General features: G+C 46.4%; 1 protein-coding gene across 1 annotated transcript in view; it reads left to right on the top strand.

Moving 5' to 3' along the window:
- Positions 1-3974: 3974 nt before the first annotated feature.
- The window catches only part of LOC119383890 (lysine-specific histone demethylase 1B), a 121284-nt gene continuing 102585 nt past the window's right edge, over positions 3975-22673 (top strand). Inside the window, exons 1-3 of the mRNA XM_037652161.2 lie at positions 3975-4057; positions 7456-7665; positions 17434-17523. Coding sequence (XP_037508089.1) covers positions 7478-7665; positions 17434-17523 — 278 coding nt within the window. The 5' untranslated portion in view covers positions 3975-4057; positions 7456-7477. The remainder of the gene's footprint in view (positions 4058-7455; positions 7666-17433; positions 17524-22673) is intronic.

A 22673-nucleotide genomic window follows, 5' to 3' on the forward strand; every position in this document is an offset into this window, starting at 1 on the left:
GTAATTACGAGTCCTAGTATGATCGCTCACATCTAAAAAATTATTGGCAACCATTTGGAGCTGCTGTGTATGGCGTTTCTGCGGCCTTGAGCAACAAATAGACAAAAAACGTACGCCAGTTTTATTTTTTCGCCACCCACTTGCTCCTGCTTTACGAAGCTCCCGAATTTCGAGGTTGCCAGGTTCGCAGGTCCGCATTAGCATTCGCAGTGCCTGTCGCATTATTTGACAGGCCCTGCAAATGCTAATGTGGACTTCGTCATTGTTTACACTGTGGGGTGGCTCAATACACTGCTTTTACTGAAATAGCAGTGTTCACATGCACTGTACACATGTTGAATGGTTTGTACGTATTTTTGTTTTCTAAAAGTAAGCCTTCTTTGTTATACTGCCCCAAATTTGGGACTTCGTGCTAAAAAATCCAGGTTTTTTTTTTTTTCGTAACCTGCTCCAAATTGGATTTTTGTGCTCCAAAGGCAACATTTTGCTGCTCCAAAAATTGCTCCAAATCCTATTTTGGCTGTTGCACCCCTGCCCCCCGGTAGATACGCCTATGCGTATAGCAGGGAAGTATAAAGTTACGTGGGTGGAGGAGACGTGGAATGTGAATAACAAACGTGAGTGTGTGTGTAAGTCGTGTTTAATACCATAAACATATGTACTATTCTCGCCACAACGCGTGTACAACAAGGCCGCTAGAGCAGAAGGAAGCAGTTTAATTTAGATAGGCATTTCACGTGATTAGTGTAATTAGGACAATGTCGATATAATTTGTTCTTGTTTGTTCGTTTGTGTCAGGGCTGGGCAAAGATACTTTGAAATTGTATCGCGATACGATACAAGATACTCAGGCAAGAAGTATTGGAGATACAGATACAAGATACTACCGCAATAATTGTATCCGATACGATACTTGCCAACTGTATCTTAAGATACTTCGATACATTCGCAAATTTGTTATTATAGACCCCCTAATGCAGTAGCGAACGCCTATGCAAGAAAAGGTTTGCTTGAAAATTTCTTTAATGTGACCAATTTTGTTTAATTTTAATGAAATGTGCGTTAGTATTTCAAAAGTATTGTCCTTCTTGCTCCAAGTGCATTAATTTACTTCCGACAGAACTTATTGGGGTTTGTTGTGGCTGCTTAACAGGACAGCTCTTCATTGATAGCGGCTCTTGCTTATCATTTTTGTAATTGATGGGAGTCGCTGCTCAGCTTGCCGACCAGCTAGCGGGTTGCGATCTAATCGCAAGAACTTCAATACGAAGCCTTCGCACGATGGCGCAAATACCGGTGTGGAGTTTTACCTTGTCTGTAAAAGACCGTTCACGCAACACCGAACCACCGGTGTACAGTAGCTGGCGATATTTTTCGTGACGCACTGTGTATGCGTAGAGCTCATACAACTGCAATGACTTTTCATGTTCTACTTATCTGCAGGCGCAAAGGGTTCGTTATCAATATATTCACTAACGTGCAATCTTTTAACAATTTTTCTTCAACGAGAGAATATGTTCACCCCAGAAATTGTATTGTCACGTGGTGCTAAGGATAGAAGGAGGCAGTCACTCTGGTAGAGACTAAACTGCTCACTGGGCAAACTTGTGCCCAGAATACTAAGCAACTCATAATACAAGCAAAGCACTCTGTACACTGATAGCGGCAATCATTGTCGTTGGCCTTCGGTATTCTGATCACAGACGGAACGCGTGGTCACATCTGCGATCGAACCTTCCAGCGTTACCGATGGTGCTCGCGTAAGCTCCCGAATGAACTACAGTGCTCGCGTCCTGCGCATAATTTTAATAATAACTGTTGCAGTTTTACATCCTAAAACCACGACATGATTATGATGGACGCCGTAGTGGAGGGCTCCAGGAATTTCGACCACCTGGGGTTGGGACGCTCATAAGAAAAACAGATCATTTGGTAGAGCAATGTTTCTCGAATCCCCTTCCTAACAACTTTAAGATGGCTCATAATTATTTTCATCATTATAATGCAAACTCAATTTCGCTCTTTTACTAAGCAGTAAGCAGGATGTTTGGTACTGCATACTCAGTGCGCGCCCATATGATTACATATTTGTTTTCAAAATCACCTCGCAGAACAGTAAGCTAAAGCGAAATATAAATGTGCAAACAGTAGCAGAAATAAAGCAGACAGTTCAATGTAAGAGTAAAGCAGAGAACTTATTTTGGCAGCACGTTACAAGAGGCATATTTGTGCGACCAGACCGGAAAAAAAAGTTCAGAGCCCTAGGCAATGTACGGGATGCAAAAGAAGGACAACTAAGAAAGAACTTGTGCTAACGATCAAATTATGATTTCAAAAGCTCTTTGAATAAAGATAGCAGGAAGATAATAATAATAATTGTTACGGTTTAGCACCCCAAAACCACGATGCGATTATGAGAGACGCCGCAGTGAAGGGATCCGGAAAGTTTGACCACCTGGAGTTCTTTCACGTGCATCTAAATCGAAGTACACGGACCTCAAGTATTTTCGCCTCCATCGAAAATGCGACCGCCCCGGCCGGAAGTGGATCGACAGCAGGAAGAAAAAGATACGGTACACGAACATATATTCTGTTAGAAAAGCGCTTCATCTATTAGATCTAGCATCGGTACTAGTGGTGCTACAGTTAGGATCTTATTTGCACATAAGTCAATCGCATGTAAGTCGAACTTACATCCACAAGATCCTTCAAATCACTTGTGTGTGAAAGCCACGACAAGCAACGCAACCCTATACTTCAGATTGCGTAACGAAGCACTGCGCAGGGGAGCGGCATCAGAATATGCGCGATAGTCACCGCACGCATTGTGGTACGCGGCGCTGGACAGTGGATAAGGGTAAGTATCATGGCACTGGCACACGAAAAAACAAAAAAAAAATCGAGAAAACGAAAGGCACGTGAGCTAAGCTGGACGTTCGCGCGCTTGTTCTGTCGTGACTACGCGAGCGCTGTCAAGTTGCTCTGCTCCACCAAAACGGACGCGCACACTTCATTGCCTGCCTTCACTGGTGGACTTTGTCGGAAAAATAAAATTATGTCACTGCGCTGAGTTTTACTGGGGCGCTTTAGTAGCACCAGTACCAGCTTGAGAAGCGGACTTGAGCCAGCGATTATTGTTTCGTACGCTGGTGTTTCTATAGGAATATCTTGTATCTTAAGATACACGATACATTATTGAATGTATCGGAAATACAGATACAGATACTCGTCTTGCGAGACGTATCGCGATACAGATACAAGATACCCAAAGAGTATCTCAGATAGTATCTAAGATACATGTATCTTCGATACTGCCCAGCACTGGTTTGTGTGATGTGATATCCGCCTGTGCTGAGAATTTAGTCGCATTGGCGTGAGTCGAGTAAATTTTGTAGACTCGACTAAATTTGTACGATCAAGTTTATCAAAAGTGATTGGATCCCTTCTCCAGCTTGCGTAAAGGAGCCAATTCCGATCACGAAATTCGATTTGGATCAGGCCCAATCGCGATCAGATAATGCCGTGTGACACCGGTATTATCTAAACCTCTTGCGAATTATTATTTCTCATTGGAAGTTGGCATGTCGCGCCTCCAAGCGCGCGCGCTTGGGAAAAAAAAAACTGTCCATCCTGGCGCTGCTTTCTGTTCTGTCGTATTTTCCATGCTGAACACTATCGTAATCGACACTTAGCGAAGCGTACTGCTTTTGTTTTCCGCCACTTCTTTCGCAGATCGTCTCTGCGGCTGTTCAAGAAAAGTGTTCCTGCAATCAGGAGGGCTACCAATCTGCCAAACAGAACATGTCTCGCGATGTCTAACCTTCTCAAAATATTATGTCGGCAATGTTTGCCATGGTTACAGTGTTGCCATGGTCTAACTTCGAATTTCGCGCCAACGCGCCATGCGGTGCTATTTTTTTCGCGGTGACGAGCGGCGCACGCCGTGCCGGCTTTTCCCTACTTCGCAAACAACCAACATGGCGGCCCTCTCTGCTTCGACTCCCGCGTTGGACGCCGCGTCGGTGTTGCCGTTGTTTTCTCGATCAAGCCGTGCCTAGTACGTATCCACGCTAGCGCCCTTGTTTCTACCGGTATCACTGTATGAGTCGCGTTCATTAATGCAACTCTCGTGTCGAAGCGGCGCGCGCGGGAAAAAAAAGAAGAACGCGTTGCCGCGGACTCGGGTTTTCTTTCTTTTTTTCTTTCGCGCGTTCATCGGCGCGTCTGTGCGGCGCGGGTTTTTTTCTTCTTTCTTTCTTTGTCTGGCCAAGATGTCCGAATGCGCCGAGAAAGCGGTCGTTGCGAACGCGACGACGCACGACTGGCCCAAAGAGCGTTTCCAACGGCTGCACAACAAACAAAACGGCGGAGACCGCTGCTTTTGTGTGTATTTGTCGCAAAAATGGCCTGTCAAAGGCGCCGCTTCGTTTTATTTTTGTACTCGCGTTTCCCTTATTTGTTTTTTTTTTTTCGCACATTTCGCCGTTGCAGTTCCGCGTGCGTATTTACAGGGCCCGATTGTGGAACCTTGCGAGGTTCTTTGACCTTTTCGTACCTTCTCCGGCGTTCGTGCATTGACGAACTGGCGGGCAAGACGGGAACACAATGCGCCGGTGTAGTACACCTTTTGTCTCGAGTCTTCGTGCCTGCTTAGAGGCACAGGCGCGGCTAAATGCGCGTGACCTCAAATCCCTGGCTGCATTCACTTGAGCGACGTTGACTTTTATCGGCTCGCTGGAACACACGACTCCGTAGTACTGGAAAACCGTTAGCCGTTGTTGACGCATGACCGCGAGTGCTGCTGGCGTCTGGGAAGACAGATCGCCCTATGTATTATTTTTTTATCGTTCTGAACATTCAGTATTGGTCCACGCCGTTTCGTAGGACTGTCTTATTGCCAGAAAATCGATACTCGGACGGTGAATTCTTTTGTTCTTTACCACTTGCAGCGCAGCAGCTTTGGAAGTGCAGTCATAGAACTGTCCTGTCTCACGCTAATATGTAGCAAAGGGTGCTTATCACACCTTTCTCCAATGTGTTCACATTCAGGAAAGCTACTGTGTAACTATGTTCAAAACAGACTGGTTAAACTGCAACTAAGCCGACCACATGTTCAATCGAAGGGTACTGGTGTTGCCAATGTTGTAACCATTACTAGCTGTAAATGTTAAGAAAACGGTAGGAAGTGTTATTCTGCCCAAGGAAAGCTCTTACTGCAGGTGTCGTGACGGAATACGGGTCTCCAAGTGTGGCCCAGTGGACTGTGTGAAATTATGATGGCCTAGTTGGGCAGGTTAAGTGCTGTGAGAGTTTGTCGTATTTCTGGAGGCGTGTATCCTCCTGCCTTCTTCAAACGTGCGTGCTGATGAAATGACCCACGACACAGCATAATATTCGTCTTTACTATTGGAAGAAAACGGGACAATATGGAAGTTCTTAATGTTGAAACACATTTCCAATTGCAACGCTGGCTGACGTTATCCTACAGCTCCTGTGCAGCATGTAGCAACGACTTGTCTGCAGCAACCGTATCAGGGTCTCGAAAAATTTAGCAACTGCTTTCTTAGCGCTCACGTTTTCCCTGACTGCCGTTTTCTCTTTTTGTTCCAAGTGAGATACTTACGTTGCTTGGGTAGCACAAAGAAAAGAAGTCCGCTTATCTGATAAACTACACACCGTTGCGGCAGAAGGCATGGTCTCTTCACACGGGCCACAGTATTTTTACGTCTGTGTGCATTGATAAGGGCAACGTGCGGGCAAGTCTGCAGTGTATGTAGGTGCCTTCAGAATGATTTGTGTCACGAACCTCAGATGGTGTGGTGCTTGCTTTGTTGCTCTTCGAAAAGTAGTTTGACAATATAATGAGTTGAGAAAACCTACAGAAAGACAGTCTTGTTCTTGTGAGATGGCCAGAGGCACAGAGCTCTGAGACAGCATAGTGAACATCGGGTCTGTGTTGGTTTATCATGAAGCACATTCATACCATCACTTTTTTGTGGTTCATACGAGTGAGTGTGTGTCATTATGTTAATGGCAGAAGAATAGGGGCTGTTTTGGTGCTGCCTGTGGAAGTAAAAATTGCATAAGGGCAGTGTGACAATGTTAGCTTTTACAGGTGTCAAATGTTGGAAACTTACACCTGTTCTTCCCCACATTGGATAGAGCGCAGATAATCAATTGCACCTCACCATAATCGTTTTTCATCCGAACGTAAAGCACATGGAGAACAAATCTTCTGCCTCATCTCTGAGGTAAAATGCCAAATTTCTGGCAATGTAGGTGCATGCTACATCGTGCCCTGGCAATCTCGGTATGCTGACGAGAAGTTTAGAGGAACTCCAGATCTTGTCATATGGAAGCTCGTTGCACACACTGCACAATCTCTGCAATTAAACTTAGTTCCATGGAGTTAAACAATGGAAGAGGGTGGAATGCAGTGTTACAGAAAACATGAATTATAAAAGGAAGGGATTTCCCCGCCAAGTAAGCTTGTTCTCAGCGGCGTAGCCATGTTAGGTGGCTGGCCGAACTTTCTTACAGCCATTGTATGTGCAGTGCTCACAGAATGAAACATGGCATCAAAACGTCAAGCATAACAACAGCTGTGCACAAGTGCTTAAGATATCCACATGATGTCACGCCGCACCTGGCTGCTAAAGGTAATCTGGGCTTTGAAGTGGACGAGGCAATATTAAGTTGACACTATACGATCTGAAGGCGAGGGAAACGAAAGTGTGTGTGTTACCCTACATTGATGCGTTCCATTCCATCAGCACTGTACATGTAGAAACGCACACATGAGGTGTAGGACCCCGTCTTCCAAAATGAAATCCTGGCTGTGCCCTTGTTCGTTTGTTTTGGCTGACAAGCCAAGGTTATAAAAGGAGAAGAGAGGTCAAGGTTTAGGTTAGGGGAGTGGACACTGACGGAAGCGAAGCTACACTCAGTTGCAACCTAAGAAAAAATGGCAGCTGCATCCACAGAACCGGGGTGCACCTGCCCTTCACCTGTGAAAGACAGCCGTGCTAGGTGGTTTTCGGTCAAACCATGAATACTTTTTCTCGGCTAATGTAAATACTGTGCATATTAAACGTTAAAGGTTCGTTGTTTCTACCTAAAACATTACTTTCGGCTGAGCAGTGGTGTCAGAATCTATAACGAAATTTTCTAAAACGTTCAAGTTTCTTGCACAAAACCAGCGACACTAACGAGGGTCTGTTTGCGAAAGTCGACTATCTGAAACACTGGAGAAGTGCTTGGCAGCACGAGAATGAGTAAACTCTATTTCATGGAGCACTTATGCGAATTCTCTGTGGGAGGGGTCACAATGGCTGTGGGGGTATTTTACATTTTCATTAGGTTGTAACCGGGTGCAGTGTTGTTGCACTCTTTCTTACCTCTTTGTCATCCAATTGTGCAGTCCGTGGCATGAGACTGTGCTCGTTTTCTTCGCAGGAGGGCACACAGTAGCAGCAGAATGCCCAAGCGGGCGCGCATCAAGAACAACGGCGAGGCAGCACCGCCTCCGCGAGCCTCTCCGCGGGTGGCGAAGCGGCAGATGTTGAGCGAGCAGTCGTCCGACGAAAACCACACGATGGTGCGCAAGTGCGAGAAAGTGAGCTGCCACGAGACACGGCCCAGCTGCTTCGCCCGCACCTCCAAGAGGCGAGTCCTCTCTTCCACAAATACTCGAAACGGAGCCTTTAATGTACCAGATCTCTCGCTTAATACTTTTAAAGGACAACTGAAAACAAACAAAAAAACCTGATTTGACAGCAGCCTCTACACAAAATTTTATGTTTAACCCCTTGCGGGCTGTTCTCGGGCCCCTCTCAACAGCAATACAACCGGAGCAGTTTGTTGGCAGGCACTGCTGGACAAGCTCTTTTATGGTTGATTCATGTGTGCATTTTCTCCCTGCATTATATCCCGTCTTTTAAAAGCGTAAGTAAACTTCTTTTACACGAGCTCTGCATTTCTTAGCTTCTGCCCTGAATGGACAGAAGGGAGTAAAGGCTTCGGTCCACAAAGGGTTAAAATATGAAGTTATGAATTCCTAAATGCTCAGCAGAAATTCACATGTTTGGCAGTGGAATTGGAAACAAGAAGTGGCCCCGTTTATGCATTGTCCGGTCGTGATTAATACACCATTTTAAAGACAAAAAAAAACTGCTCGGGACCTCCTCCAAGGTTGGAGCATCATGCACTGCATGTGCAGGCAGTTTACTGCAGCTTTGCTCGCATTGCCTCTGTAATACATAGCGCTCCTGTGTAACCAATTTGACCAAAGTGAAATTTTGTTGAAATTGGTCATTATAGTGTCCACAGTAGCCCGCATCGAAGGGATTCCCGTTTGGCCCACTCACAGCTGAGAAACTGGTGCACATGCCGATGGCGTAATCACTGTATGGGAAGGTCACGCAAGAAAACTCTGTCGCTGTGTGCCCATTAGAAAAAGAAAAACTGCCAGTAATGCTCCGTCTTATCGCCACTTAAAGACAATCATTATTCATTATTCTTGAGTAAAAAAAATTAGCGAGCCTCATAGAATGGTTTGTATATATAGCAGCGTCATTTGTATGTACTAGGAAGTGCCTCTGAACCGCTGAAATCGCAGTCCTGAAGGCAGTAAACAAGCGAGTACAGTAGAACCTCGTTGATACGTTTCCGAAAAAACGCGTAAGATAAACGTACGATCCGGGAAAACGTACGATCTGAATCCAGTAAAAATTGAGGCTGACAAACCCATATTGAGGTGCAAGAGCAAAAAACATTTATTTCTCAAAAAACATGGAGGGACTCTTCGATTTTCGAACTCCTGGCATCTCGCTGGCCGCCAGAGGTCAGCCAGCTAGTTCCGGTCCTGACCGAAAATAACGTCGTGGTCACGTGTATTGAAATCCCGAGACAACACGAATACAGTGAAATCTCGGTATAACGAACTTCAGGGGACCGCGAAAAAATGTTCGTTATTCTGAAAGGTCGTTATAGTGAAAGCCCAAAAATTTACCATAACAATAGAATTTCAGTAACGCAAACGTCCTACCTCTGCAGTGGTACGTCCTTGAACTCGTTTCTCACAACAATGCACACGTGAACGTCAGACAAGGCACGTTTATTTGAAATATCGTTTTTTGACGGGTGCAGCACAAACTCTGCGTCACGAACGATTCTGGACCATCCGCATTTTTATGCGCCGCTTCGGTCGCTGTTCCGCTTTTTTCTATGAATCTGCGGAGTGTCCTCAAGTAGTCCAACCCATCTGTGGCCGACACGGACTCGTCGCAATCTTCGGGTGCTACCGTGACATCGTCGTCCATGTCATCACTGCAATCCTTTAAGGCCCAACTGCATGCACGCGAGTTTTGAGCGACGGCCGACAGGATTTGCTGTCGCGGAGGGCCATCCATTGCCGTCGCTTGTCGCGTCGCAGGTTTCTGGAAAGCCAGGAAACATCGCTTGTCGGCCAGAAGTGAGCATGACGATATCCGGCAACATGGCAGCATCTCTGACCTTCGCTTCGGTTGCAATTTGCTCGTGATGCTTCCAGTCGGCGCGTACTTCAAGGAATGCAAGTTATAGACTACCTTCTTTACAGCTCCATCTCACGCGGAGAGCGAGGCAGCGGCCGTATTTTGTCGTTAATTTCGATCGACGGTTCGTTTTGATGTTTCGGTGGTAGCTTGCTGCAATGACAACATCGTTGTCGTGTGAGGTAGCCCTTCTCCCTGCGAAGCAACGATGTGAGGCGCCGTGGCTTTTCTTAAACGTTCTATGACAGCAAGAGGAAACATTGTCGAGATGCGCCTCGTGGACTAACGCCAACATAACGCAGTTTGCAAAGTGCGACGTAGTGTAGGCAGCGTACGCTTCCGGGTGCCCCATGGGATCACAGCAGATACTACTGTCGCGGTTAAACATAAGATTGCGAAAAAAGAAAGTCGCGAAACGCTTTTATGGCATCCTTATCTCAAACAAGACAATAATAAATTTGGCATGTTGTCATTCATCTACTCTGTAATTCTTTTTCGTAATTTGCCTGCGTGCACGCAATAGTTTTCAATCGAGCAACTGTGACACTTTGCCGCGAACATGTGGGTGCTCCCGTCGCGACAGAGCCCGTTTGTCGCAGTCACCTTCGCTCGAAAGTCGCGTGCAATGCATGTGGTTGGGCCTTTACAAAACCTGATGCACTGTCGCCTCCGCAAAGGAGGGGAACAAAAAAAAAAGTTCTCCGCTCGCGTCTTTCTCCTCCTGCGCCATCTCAGGTTTTTGTGGGAGGGCGTCCGCTCTTCGCGCTGCGTTGTCTGCTACACTGAAATCTAAGAATCCTCGCATTTCGGGATATAAGTTCGTAGTACTGAGGTATTGTTAAGATTACACGGGAATTAAATAACGATCGTTATTCTGAAATGTTCGTTATTCTGGAGTTCATAGTAGTGAAATATTTTTACATTGAAACTACACTCAAACCTCGTTATAACGAACACGGATATAACGAATTATCGGTTATAACGAAGTAAATGAAGAATAGTCTTGTCATAGCTACAGTGTTACAAATAAACGTTTATAACGAATTTTCGGATATAACGAAGTTATTTTTGTGGCAGATGCGACTTTGTTATAATGAGGTTTGAGTGTATAAGCACTCGGCACGGGATTTCTTAAAGTTTGTTAATTTGAAATGTTCGTTAATGTGGTGTTCGTTGTAACGAGGTTTGACTGTATTGTAAAATCAAAGTGGGACAACCAGCGTAAACGTAACGAAACACTACCGCCGTGTCAGCAGACGAAACTTTGCGCCGCGTGAGCGTTGGTTCTTTCTGCATTGCCACTTGGAAATATGGAGCTAGGTTTGCCGAAGAGCAGAAGTGATATTCTCGAGCATACGCATTTGGGATACGATCACGTACGTTCGCAAGATCACGCGTGACTCGCCCCGTCCGTGAAGAAAAGTGCTGCCCCGCTAAAGGCTTAACAAGCTAGCTCAACTCTTCGCAGTGCACGTAACAATCGCGGTACAACACAATACACGAAATCTCGCGAAAGTGATAAGCGTCCCCGAAAGCGACAGCTGTTCGCGGCTATCGCATGCTACATCTACAGTGTACTAGAATGGGGCAGTGGTCTCACTGCCGTATCCCTGCGCCGCACCGCCATGGCCCTCTCCGCGTCGACTGCCTTGGCACCCGCCAGGGGCGCTGCCGCCAGTTTCTCCTGAAAACTTCTCTTGCGGGGTGCGAAGCGCGTCCCCCTGGTCGGGGTTACGCTGGTTACGATGTAGTTCCGGGGGGACCAACAACCGCGGAGTTGAAGGCGGTAAGAGGGCCACCACACTGACACAACAAGAGACAAAAAGAAAAAAAATAGAGGGAGTAGGGGTTCGAGCATTTTATTCATTTTTTAAAGCTGATTAGTGAAGCTATGCTGTTTCTCCATTCATGTATGCCCTGCAGCGCATGTTCACGCCATTCATTCGTTTGAAAGACCTTTGTTGATTGGCACCACGCGTGCCGCTTTGCTGCACTTACGTATGCTTGTTTTTCTGAACGATCGGCATCTGTGTCTATCCGCAAACTGCAACTGTCTCAAAGACGGCCCGCCGCTGCATCTGAATGGGAGAGACGCACTTTCTACAGCCTCCAGCGGTCGTGCACATAGGGCATGCAGCGCATGTGCAGAGAAATTGCTGGGGCAGCGTTTGACAACAAAAAACAGCTGGACCCAACGAAGCTAGGTGATCGCATAGTCAAGTGCGGTAACAATAAAAGCAAGAAAACAGGAGGGCGGTGACAGCAAAACCATACTCGTGGAGGGGAGGGGGGGGGCAGTTAGGGTACTTCTAAAAAAAATTAAGCAAGAACGCTGGTACGTAGCTGATTGTTTCGTTATCGGAGTCCTAAGCTCAGAACTACGGACGGATGAAACAGGCTGGACAGAGATGTACATAAGATGTAGAGGGGAGACTGAAGTAGCTGTGGGAAGCGGGAGACCCGTAGGGATTGGGCTCCTTTTGGAATGCTCCAGTGCCTGTTAGATCGACGTCAGCTGTTTATTGTTCGACCACGAATGACCATTTCTGCATTGTTAATCATGGCAAGCATTTGCACATACATAGGCAGGGGTTTGTGGCAATAAAATCAGATCATTCGTCCATCAGGTCAGGAGGAGGAGCAAATGTGCCTGCTCATTGCCGGCTGTTCTCCTGATGTGAAAGGCACGCAAATTATTGGTAAGGGAACCACGCAATTAATACGAACGTGAAGTGATTGAAGCGCAAATCTGGAAACATGGTTTGAACAAATGCATTAGTGTAGCTGTCACTGTCAAAGAAAGAGATTGCTTATTTAGAAAAATGTGGTTACTGATGTCATTCCCTTTTATTGTGAATCATATGTGTTTTATTCGCGCTTGGCTTTCCTGGGAACGTTATGTGCGATGGTTTCATTAAACCTGTTGCTAGTTCCAGCGAGTGTCTGTTGTCTTCTCTTCTTGTGTACGCGTCCATAAGCTGGTTTTTTGTTTCTTCAAGTATGTACCAACAGGCCCAGCAACAGATTCTCCTAGTTACACAGACCAGCTCATATATGGGAATAAAAATTTTTTAAAAAGTGATGCGTTGTTGTGGGGCTCGAAAGGCGAGAGTGAAGTCGCTATGATCGCTACAGTCGCGAAAGGGCATTGAAAATCGTATCGATCAGCAGGACAAAAAAAAAAAAAAAAAACTTCAACGCCCCAACTACATGCCCTATCTGTTACTGCAGCGGCTACGTGGAGGAGCATTCATCTATGCAATATCCGCTTAAAAGATCGCCCACCCTCCGTAAATCAGTCACAACGACAGTAATTTATTTCACAACTCACAGAAAAGTTGCATGAAAAGAAGCTCCGTGTGTTGCGCACCGTAACTTAAATTTGACTTTTCTTGCGCACAAAACAGCAACGCGCCCCCAGCAACCCGCCGGAAAGTTTCAGATGATGCTGCTAGGTGCGTCACACTCCGCCGCTCAGCGCACTACAAACTTCTAGAACACTGTACTACGTCGCACACTCGCGCCGATCAGTTTGCGTTCTGTCTTAACTTGTGACATGTGCTGGTCGCCGCCACTCGTAATCGCACCATCTCGCACAGCGGAACGGGCTTTAAAAGATAACGCCTGGCGTAATGGCAACCGAAAGTGAAGTCCCTAAGTGCCCGCAGTACCTGCACTGCGATCTGTCGAGTCCTCACAAAGATGGCGGCGAGCGCGCATCGTCACGTTTTGGCGTCTGATAACCGAAAACCTCCTAGATATCTTCCAGAACAATTTTTTTCTGGCAGCTTCTCACGACCCGCTGGTAGGCAGAATTGCCCGGCCAGAGAAATACGAATGCCGATTGGAATTGTGCCGGGCGGAGCAACCCAAAAACGAATGCGCTCCGGGAGAAAAGTGTGGGGGAAATTATCGGCCATATTCACTAGGCACAATGGCGGCGTTGCTATAGTTACGGGTCGCAGTGTGTTGTGCAGCGGCGGCGCGTGCATTTCCGCGGCAAGCCGTTTGAAGAGTTTGACGGCCAGCGTCGCCGCCTACCTTCGGGTCGGTGTGTGGTTGACAGAGCAGCGATCGAGCAATTCGGAGAAGACACGGAAGGTGACAATTGTGCAAAGCAGAGAAAGCGCGGAGGGGGGAAAAGCACTGCGGAGAAGCTGTCGTCGCCGCGCGGCAGCTGTCTGCCACTTCGCGCTTCACAAGTACACGAGAGGGCCCTTTTTGCACACCTCAAGGAGAGTTTCTGAGTACAAAACGTATCATACGACCACAGTTTTCCGCGGTGCTGAACGTTGCTGCCGAATAATCGTATTTTCCGGGAACGTATTAACCGGAACGTGTTGTATTGGGTTAGTTTTAATTTTCGCGACTTCGAGCGTAGGAGCCGGGAAATCGTACTAAGCGGGAACGTATCAACGAGGTTCTACTGTATTATGTAGGGGTGTGCGAATATTCTAAATTTCGAATATTTTTCTAATAGTGTTTGCTATTCGATTCGATTCGCACTGGAATTTTACTATTTGAACTATTCGAACTTCCCAAAAACAAATACAGTCAAAGTCCGATTGAAAGTGACCCCTTCAGATTTTCAATATGCTTTACTTCATTACACACTCGTATTGTAGCAAAGCTGCCCTTCAAACTCAGTCACTGTCGAACTAAGCCAAGACACAGTCAACGTCCGATTGGAAGTGGTCCCTAAATTTTCAATATGCTTCACCTCATCACACCCCGGTATTGCGGCAAAGCTGCCTTTCAAGCTCCGTTACGGTCGAACTTTGCCAAGACACAGTCAACGTCCGATTGGAAGTGGTCCCTAGATTTTCAGTATGCTTCACCTCCTCACATCCCCGTATTGTGGCAAAGCTGCCTTTCAAGCTCCGCTACGGTCGCAAATGTATTAACTCAAGAAAACACTGGTTCCAACAAGGAGATGAAAGATGTGGCAGAGGTGGGGGCTCAATTAATGCTGTTTTGGACCTGAAATTTGGGCAGGAAGTCCGAAAAATTGGACGCCGAAGCTTTTTAGCGTCTAAAATTTCAGCTGTTTTTATATATCGACGTCTACGAGGCAGATTTGGAACTCCAGACTTGAAGGGAGCACACCCTTGTCCACCACGTCAGTTGGGCTTCCACAAAAGTTGAAAGAGGAGGAGAGGCTGAAGAAATGGCATCTTTGCCTATCACGTGTAAAGTGTTGTCGGCAACACTTTGGTTGCACCAAATCATGTACATAAATACAATTAGGCCTCTACATTGCCTCATTCTTGATAAGACAACTATGAAACACCACCCCGCCAGCGCTTCGTCAACCTAGCAAAAAGAAACACTTTCATGTTGCTATCTCATAAGAATATGCTTAGAAATCCTCTCTAACTTTTTTTTCTGCAATTTCGCTTCAAAGTATTAGAAAAATATTCTAGAAATATTCGAATTCGCTTCGCACCCAAAATTTTGCTATTCGCATAGCTTTAGTATTATGCCATCACCCTTTGAGAGATTACAAACCAGGTAAACATTAATACATCACTTTTTGCAACTGCAACAAACAAATATACCAGTCATGAACCGTAACCAAAGCTTACCACCACGCACCTGTGATGTGGAAGTGATTGCTGACATGCCAATGTAAACAAACCTTGGGATGAAAGCTTAAAGGTCAGTGGTGCGAGAAACAAAAATTCCTTTCAGGGCAACAGCACTTCTTGGCCTGGGCAAAATAAAAGTTGAAAAATTGACACATTTTTCAGGCATGCAAACGGTGCCATAAATGTACAGCATTGACCATTTGGGACTTGTTTGTGGCACCATATATTTACGTTATTGTGCCTCAAAGCATTAACAAAAAATTGTGTTTGCTTTGCTATCACAAAACTCACCTCAACTGCAAAAAAAATCACAGTTTCACCGCAAGGGCGAAGCAATGAATGCGATAGCAAGAAACTAATGCTATACGAAGTGAGGCTCGCCAATGGGTTTGAACAGCGCTCCTGTTGCAAAGGCGGCTGAAGCAGCGAAGGAAACTAGCGTGCTTCAAGTGTCGAGCTGTGACACTTGATAGTTCGCACTCATCTTCTGTTTGTTCGTTTAGCGGCGTCTCTTGAGCTAGAGTGACTTTCGTGCGCTCCGTAACATGAGCGCGGGCATCACGGTGAAAGCTTGAAACATCCCTCTTGCCCTCACCACGAGAAAACCGCGCGAGCAGACAGCGGAAGGGCAAGGTTCTCCCTGCGCAAATATAAGAAGCGAGCGAGCTCGCCGACAACTTTTAAATGCGCCCGTCGCGTTCCTAGCGCCATCTCGCTGGTAATGAAGAAACGCTTATAAGCGCCGGCCGTCTCTGAGTCCGTCCATCGGTAAAGGTGTGTATATAACGCTCGTCGTTAGCTACGTGGAGGACCTGCATTCCGTGGCGTAGTGGTTAGCGCCACTCGCTGCGGAGCAAGAGGTCCCTGGTTCGATTCCACGCTTCGGAAGCATTTTTCTAAATTATTTTTCTTTGGGGCTTTTATATATATATACATACTTCTACATATACGGTGCATGACGGCGACGGCAAAATCCAGCCGAGACTGTCCATATAATTGCTATCGCAATAAAAGAAAAAAGAAATGATGCAGTTACACTGATGTCGTCGGCTCGCTTTTTGGGGAAGCTTTAAGCCATAGTGCCACCCATCGGGCAGTAAAGGACAGTGATGGTGTTTACACTGTCATTCTGTCCCTTTGGGGAGTGGGCAGTTTCTAGGAGAGGCCCCTCGCGCACATGACCGAAGCGTGGTAGTCGATTGCCTCTGTGACTAAAGAAATAGTCCCACTCATGCACTTTGCAATGTTCTTTGAAAGCAGGGTCACCAGCAGTCCGGCTCATGACGTCAGTCGAGAGTGTGTGCCTATTAGCATAGGCTTGTATGCGTCCACCTTTGATTGAAAAAGAAATGGAGCCAACTTGTGAAGTTGTACCCAACTACAGGGCTATGCAGACCCTTGAGACACTATCTTTTTTCTAATTTTGAAATTTTCTTGGTACGAAATACACGCTACAAGGTTTCCGGAATGGCTAAATAGAGCAACGAAAGGGGCTTGTGTTGCAACTCGTGATTGTGTAGCATTTGATATTACACTGACGTAAGAGCACAAAAAGTGGACGGACATGACGTGACAATGCATGTTGACTTGATATTTGCCTTAAATGTCTCTTTAAAAAGCATTGAACCAGGTTTGGACATAGCGGGACACATAGACAGCTCAGTGGCAGTTGTTGCATCTGCAAAGTATGAAATGTCTGCATGGCACGAAAACGATAGAAACGCAGAGCTTGTTTTCAAGGGACCTGTGTTTCGTGAAAAAGTGAGTCACACACGAATTCCCCATATAACACACACTGCTTGAAACACCTGACTTTGGATCATCATCCATTGTGGCACACTGGACACCATCACTGAAAATGCGCCAATGGAGCAAATGCACCAACGCACCACTTGATGCTGCTGCTGGCCAAGGCACGGGGGGGATAGTGCATCTGCTGACAATGGCTCCCCCTTCCTGACACCATCGTGATGGGACAGCTCACTTTCATCCAATAAAGACCTGATTTAAGAATTCTTTCAGCAAAGTTATCCATAGACAGCACCTTGCAACTTCCAATGTAATTCTGATTGCTGGTGATGCTTCCTTGCAACAGCTATACACTGCTGTTGTGCATGTTTTGAACTAGTTGTGTTTAAAAGAGAAAACATGCTCGTGTATTTGTGCTTACAAAAGAGCCGAGGCATTATACTGTAGTTGCAGTGTTGAGAACAATTCGCCAAGAAAAAATAAATTAATTCTTGTCGACGCTACTTCCTTGGTTCATTCCTTCTATAGCAGCCCAATAAAGAGAGCACTTGTGTGATGTGCAGGTGCTGTGGTGACGGCTACACTTCCCGATGGTACCATCTCTCCTCGGGGGAACATTTCTGCAACGAGTGCTTCGACTACTACTATCGCAAGTAAGGATGTGCTCTTAAGGGGAGACACTGGTCTCGAAACGAAAAGTTTTATTATTGGAGATATTGTAATGAAATTGGGTGTGTATATGTATTTCTTCCTCCTGTTTTCAAAAATATAATTAGTTTTCATGTACTTCAATTAGTTATCAAATTGTGAGAGCATAAGTGAAATCTAATTAGGTAATTTCTTACGGGTCATTAAGACACTTTCCCTCAGTATTTTTAGGTTCTGTTTAAGATGCAGCTGTAGCCAAAGACCTGCCATGTGGAGCTATGCTATTTATATTGTCACTGAGATATATCATCATATAAGAACTTTCAATTGTATTGACATTGTGTAATCTTGAAATGCAATTAGCTCACATTATTGTTCACAAAATTTCATATGTTCATCTTAGCCACAAAAAAATAGCATAGCTCCACAGTCCTATTTCTTACGAATTCAACGGTATAAAATTTATATAAATTACCTTACAAAAACATAATGAAAAGATCCGTAAGGCTGGTCAAGTTGGCAAAAAATGTGAAGCTGAGAAAATCGCGTTTGAAGATTGACACGCACTGTATAAATTTCTAAAAGGAACCTTTAACCATAAATTTTATTCACATGTTCCCCATCTGTTTCCCTTCAAAACAAAACAGAAAGTGTCTTGTTCCACCCAAGGAATCATATCTAAAAAAATTTTCCAATGTGCAAAGCATGATCAAAACCCCACCATGACAAGCGGCTGGGGGGTTCTGGAAAAGCCATGGGGTATGAGGCTCAAGCGACTGGCTGCTCATGTCTTTTCAGTCTTTAGGAAGAACCTTCTAGATGTTAGGCAGCATGTTACCCTGGGTAATAGGTTGCTATGCTTGAGAGAATACCTTCAAAGTAGTCCAGGACTGTAATCTTCAGTTGCACCCGTTTTGTGTCTCCTTACAAGAGTCTTTTTTGTGTTGGTGCTCTTCAGATGAGTTGCATTTGCCTTGCGTAAACGCAGAGAGTCTTTTTCTAGGCTATGGTCCCAGGGCACAGCCGAGACAAAAGTTTGAGTAAACAACATGGTCAATTACAAGGCCAGTGTAGAGCTCAATGATGCAGCCCACACCTATGTGTGAGCTCCGACCTCGCGTCATCCATGAGCCGTCGAACACAACATCGATGTTCCCTATGGGGTTCAGGAAGTCTGTATACAGCTCTTTTATTACTGCCACACTAGCAGCTTCACTTTCAGTCGCTGTGTTTTCGCAGGCTTTCACTAAACTTTTTAGGTGTCCCTGAAACGTCTTGTGGTGCAAGCCTCGGTGCGAAAGGTTCATACACGCACAAAAGTCCGAAAGGGCAGTAACACCTTTGCCTATCATCTGTATCCCCTTCATGGCCCTCATGTTGACTTCGAAGGGAGTGATGGTGGCAGTTCCACTCACTCTCGGAGAAGAAAATTGCTTCTTCTCGAAATCACAACTGCTGCAAGAAAAAATAAGCTTTACCGCAAGGCCCTACTCCTTGTCCGTTGCCTTCCTCACGCTGAGACTTTTTGCGTCGCATTTGTCACACTTCGCTTGTGCAAAAAAGTTATTCAAAACTTTCATATCGACGAGCAAAAAATCGGTCCCGGCGTCACCGGTCTGGCACTCCGCGCTTACTCCAAGAAGGTCGAACTTGCGCTGGGTAGCCGACTTTCCAGACAGAACGGTCTTCGTTTGCGCCGATCTCTCAACTCGCTGCGCCTGCTCCGCCGTTGAGTAGTACGCGGCATCAACACGAAGTGTTTCGCTAGTCGAACTTGGTCCCACGGTGTCGTCAGTTGAAGTTCCCGGCAGGTCCAAAGGGTCCGGCCGCGACTCCAACTCCGCTGCCGACGGTGCACTTGTAGCCGGCGCCTTCTTGTTCCAAGCCCGTTTTTTACGGCTTCCAAAAGCTCGTTGCGTCGATGGTTTCAGACGAGAGTCTCCAGGCATCTCGATCGCGTGGAAAAACTACCGGCACAAAGTAGAGACACGGTCCGTCGAGAAACACGCACGATCGCAAAAGCAGGCGCACACAAACGGACAGCCACGGCGGAGAACCAAACACAAAGAAAAAAAAAATGACGTGTCGGTCACGCCAGCCAATGGGAGACTCGGAAAGGCGCGCTTGAAAAGCGCGCCGCGTGAGAGCCAATCAGTGGCCTGGAAACGACCTTTAGAAAACCCGCGACGGCGGCCGTTCTGCTTGAGCGACGCCATTTTGAGATGGCGCAAAATGTGCACAAAGAAAACAGCTTCAAATCTAGCCCAAGATGGCGGCGCTCGGCCCGCTGCAACGCTCATGGCGCGCGCGGGAAGTTCGAACAAATTTCGTCCTTTTGGGGACATTTTAGTGCTGCCGGGGTGCTTTGAAAGCCGATTTTATCGCGTTTCCCGACCGAATTTAGCGTTAGCAATTTGAGAGTAGGTGCTCAGAAGTACAAACGCCTCGAAAATAAGCTTTGCGAAAAATCGATTTTTTGACCATTTTTGACCGTTCCAAGACCCGCGTCTCCCCTTAAATTATAAGTGATTGGGGGTTAACTGAAGGGCATGCTAGTTGCTCACAATCTGATTTCACAGATGCCACATGGTGTCACTTTTAAGATGACCCGCAGCAGCTAATGTGCTAAGCTTGAGGATGGGGGTTGAAGGAACGCTTCTACATGCAGTAAAACCTTGTTAATTTAAAGTCACTGGGACTGTGGAAAAATCTTCAATCAAAACATACAGAAAGTGCAATGCAAGGAACTTTGAATTACTGAAAGTAATCTGAGGTGGTCGTGTGTTGTGTCTGCTAGTTAGTGCCTCCAAAGGTTACCGTATTTACTCGCATAATGATCGCACATTTTTTTTTTTTTTTTTTTGAGAAATTTACGTAAATTTTGGGGTGCGATCATTACGCGGGGTAAATTTTCCGCGAAATAATATTCCGAGCACCGAAAATGCAAACAAGTCACACATCAGAATTCTTACGATAGCTATCATGAACATAACCAAAAATAAAAGGGGAGTAAGGCTTACCTTTGTAATAAACGTGCACATTACGCAGGAACTACATGCATTGCATATTGCCCTTTGATTTTTTCGCTCACTGACCCCCTAACTTTCATTCCGAGTCTGAAGCGTCACTGGCGTCAGTGTCGTCGCCGCTCGATTCCCTGTCGGAACCGGCAGTGTCATCGCAGTCCCACAGAAGGTTATCTTCCGTTCCATCGAGCGCGTTAGAGATGCCTGTCTTCTTAAAGCTGTTGGCGACCACTTCGTCGGAGATGCTACTCCACGCTTCGACAATCCATGCACAAAGAACTTCCACGGACGGTCTCCTGATTTTCCCGCCTGGCGTGAAATCATGGTCGCCCGCTGCCATCCACTCTTTGTACAGCCTCCGAACGTTGTCCTTGAACGGTTTGTTCAGTGACACGTCCAGAGGCTGTAGCAGCAACGCTAGACCCCCAGGGATCACTGCAAGTTCGTGCGCCGCTCCTTAAGTTCAACACTGACACTGTCAACGAGATGGCCTCGAAAGCTATCAAGCACAAGCAGTGAAGGAAGCAGAAGCGCTTCTGCTCTTTGTCCCCAGACTGTCCTTATCCAGTCTACCATGACTTCTGCCGTCATCCACCCTTTCTCTTGAGCGCGGATGTGGATCCCACGTGGAAACTTTCCCTTCGGAATAGTTTTCCGCTTTAGAATGACATATGGCGGCAGCTTCCACCCGTCTGCCGTCACTGCGAGCATCACGGTGCATCGCTGCTTCTCCGCACCACACATTTTTACGAGGACACTCCGAGCACTTTTTTTGATAACGGTAGGGCTTCGAGGCATGTCGAATGTCAAAGGTGTTTGGTCCGCGTTGCCTATTTGTGACAACAGGAAGCCATTCTTCTCGCGTATTCTCGTGACAAACCTATGGAAGTCGATGACTTTGTCTTCTTACACGGATGAGAGTCGCTGGCACAACGACGTCCGTCGCCTCAGTGACAGTCCATTCTGCTGCATGAAGCGTGTCGTTCAGCCAGAACTAGTGCGGAAGTCCTTTGTGGCAATTCCCAGCTTCCGGGAAATTGTGCGTGCCTGCGTTCGGATGATTTCTAACGGCACCGCACAACCGTCTTTGCGCATGTCCCGCACGTATTCGAGGACTGCCTTTTCAAAGTGAGCGAACTTGGCAGTCTTGGGTCCGTGGAAAGCCCGGCACGTGCTGTTGGTGGCCATGAGCTTCTCACGCTGATTTTTCCGATATCTAGTTCGGATTTCATCGACGTCGAAATGCCTGCCGGCAGCGCGATTGCCGTGCTCGAGCGCGTAATCAACCGCCTTCAGCTTAAAGGCGGCAGTGAAACTCGCGTATCGCCTATCGTGAACCGGCACTCAAACAAGCAACCACAAAGCATACCACCACGTTACAGAATAGTGAAAAAAACGAGATGATGGCGGCGACGCGGCTTTTTCAGGAATTATGGGAACGAGCCGGCAGCTTGTTGCTGCGGGATGACAACAAGTCAACCAACAGGTGGCTGCCGCTGTAACACTGCAGGTATCAAAACCATGTGATCAAAACAAACATGGCGGCTGACGGAGCTATGTGAACGTGTTTTTTCTCGTATAGGTCATGGAGGTTGTGAGCGTTGTGAGTGCGTCACGTGCATCAAAACAGTTTCTTCCGTCTAAATAATGAATTATTTCGTTTAGATCGGTAAATTTGCGGCAACAGCATAGCCATGTCCGCTTTTAGAGGACAGAAACAGAGATGGGCGTGTTCGGCTGCCACAGACGTAGAAACACATGGCTGGCATGTGGGGAAAACTACGGCATTTGTCTTTACTGCTGTCCTAATACGATACGTTTCCGCCAAGAGTGGGCAAAAATTAGGAATCTGTTTGGTGCGTGCAGTTCACTTGGTGAGTCTTGAAGAGTTATTTATGTAATGTTCGACAAACGTTAAACATGACGGTCATCAGCTAGACTTGGCACACGACATGTCGCTGCGGCAAGTTCGGGGTGCAGTCATTACGCGGGGGGAAAAAATAGAATTTTGACGACAAAATTTAGGGGTGCGATCAATGTGCGAGTAAATACGGTAAGTTTTCCAGCAATACCCAATTCCGATTTTGCCGCAAACCCGGAAATATGGCGGCTTTTTGGAGCAGGGGTAA

This window comes from Rhipicephalus sanguineus, chromosome 2 (genome assembly GCF_013339695.2).
Source record: "Rhipicephalus sanguineus isolate Rsan-2018 chromosome 2, BIME_Rsan_1.4, whole genome shotgun sequence".
Lineage (NCBI taxonomy): Eukaryota > Metazoa > Arthropoda > Arachnida > Ixodida > Ixodidae > Rhipicephalus > Rhipicephalus sanguineus.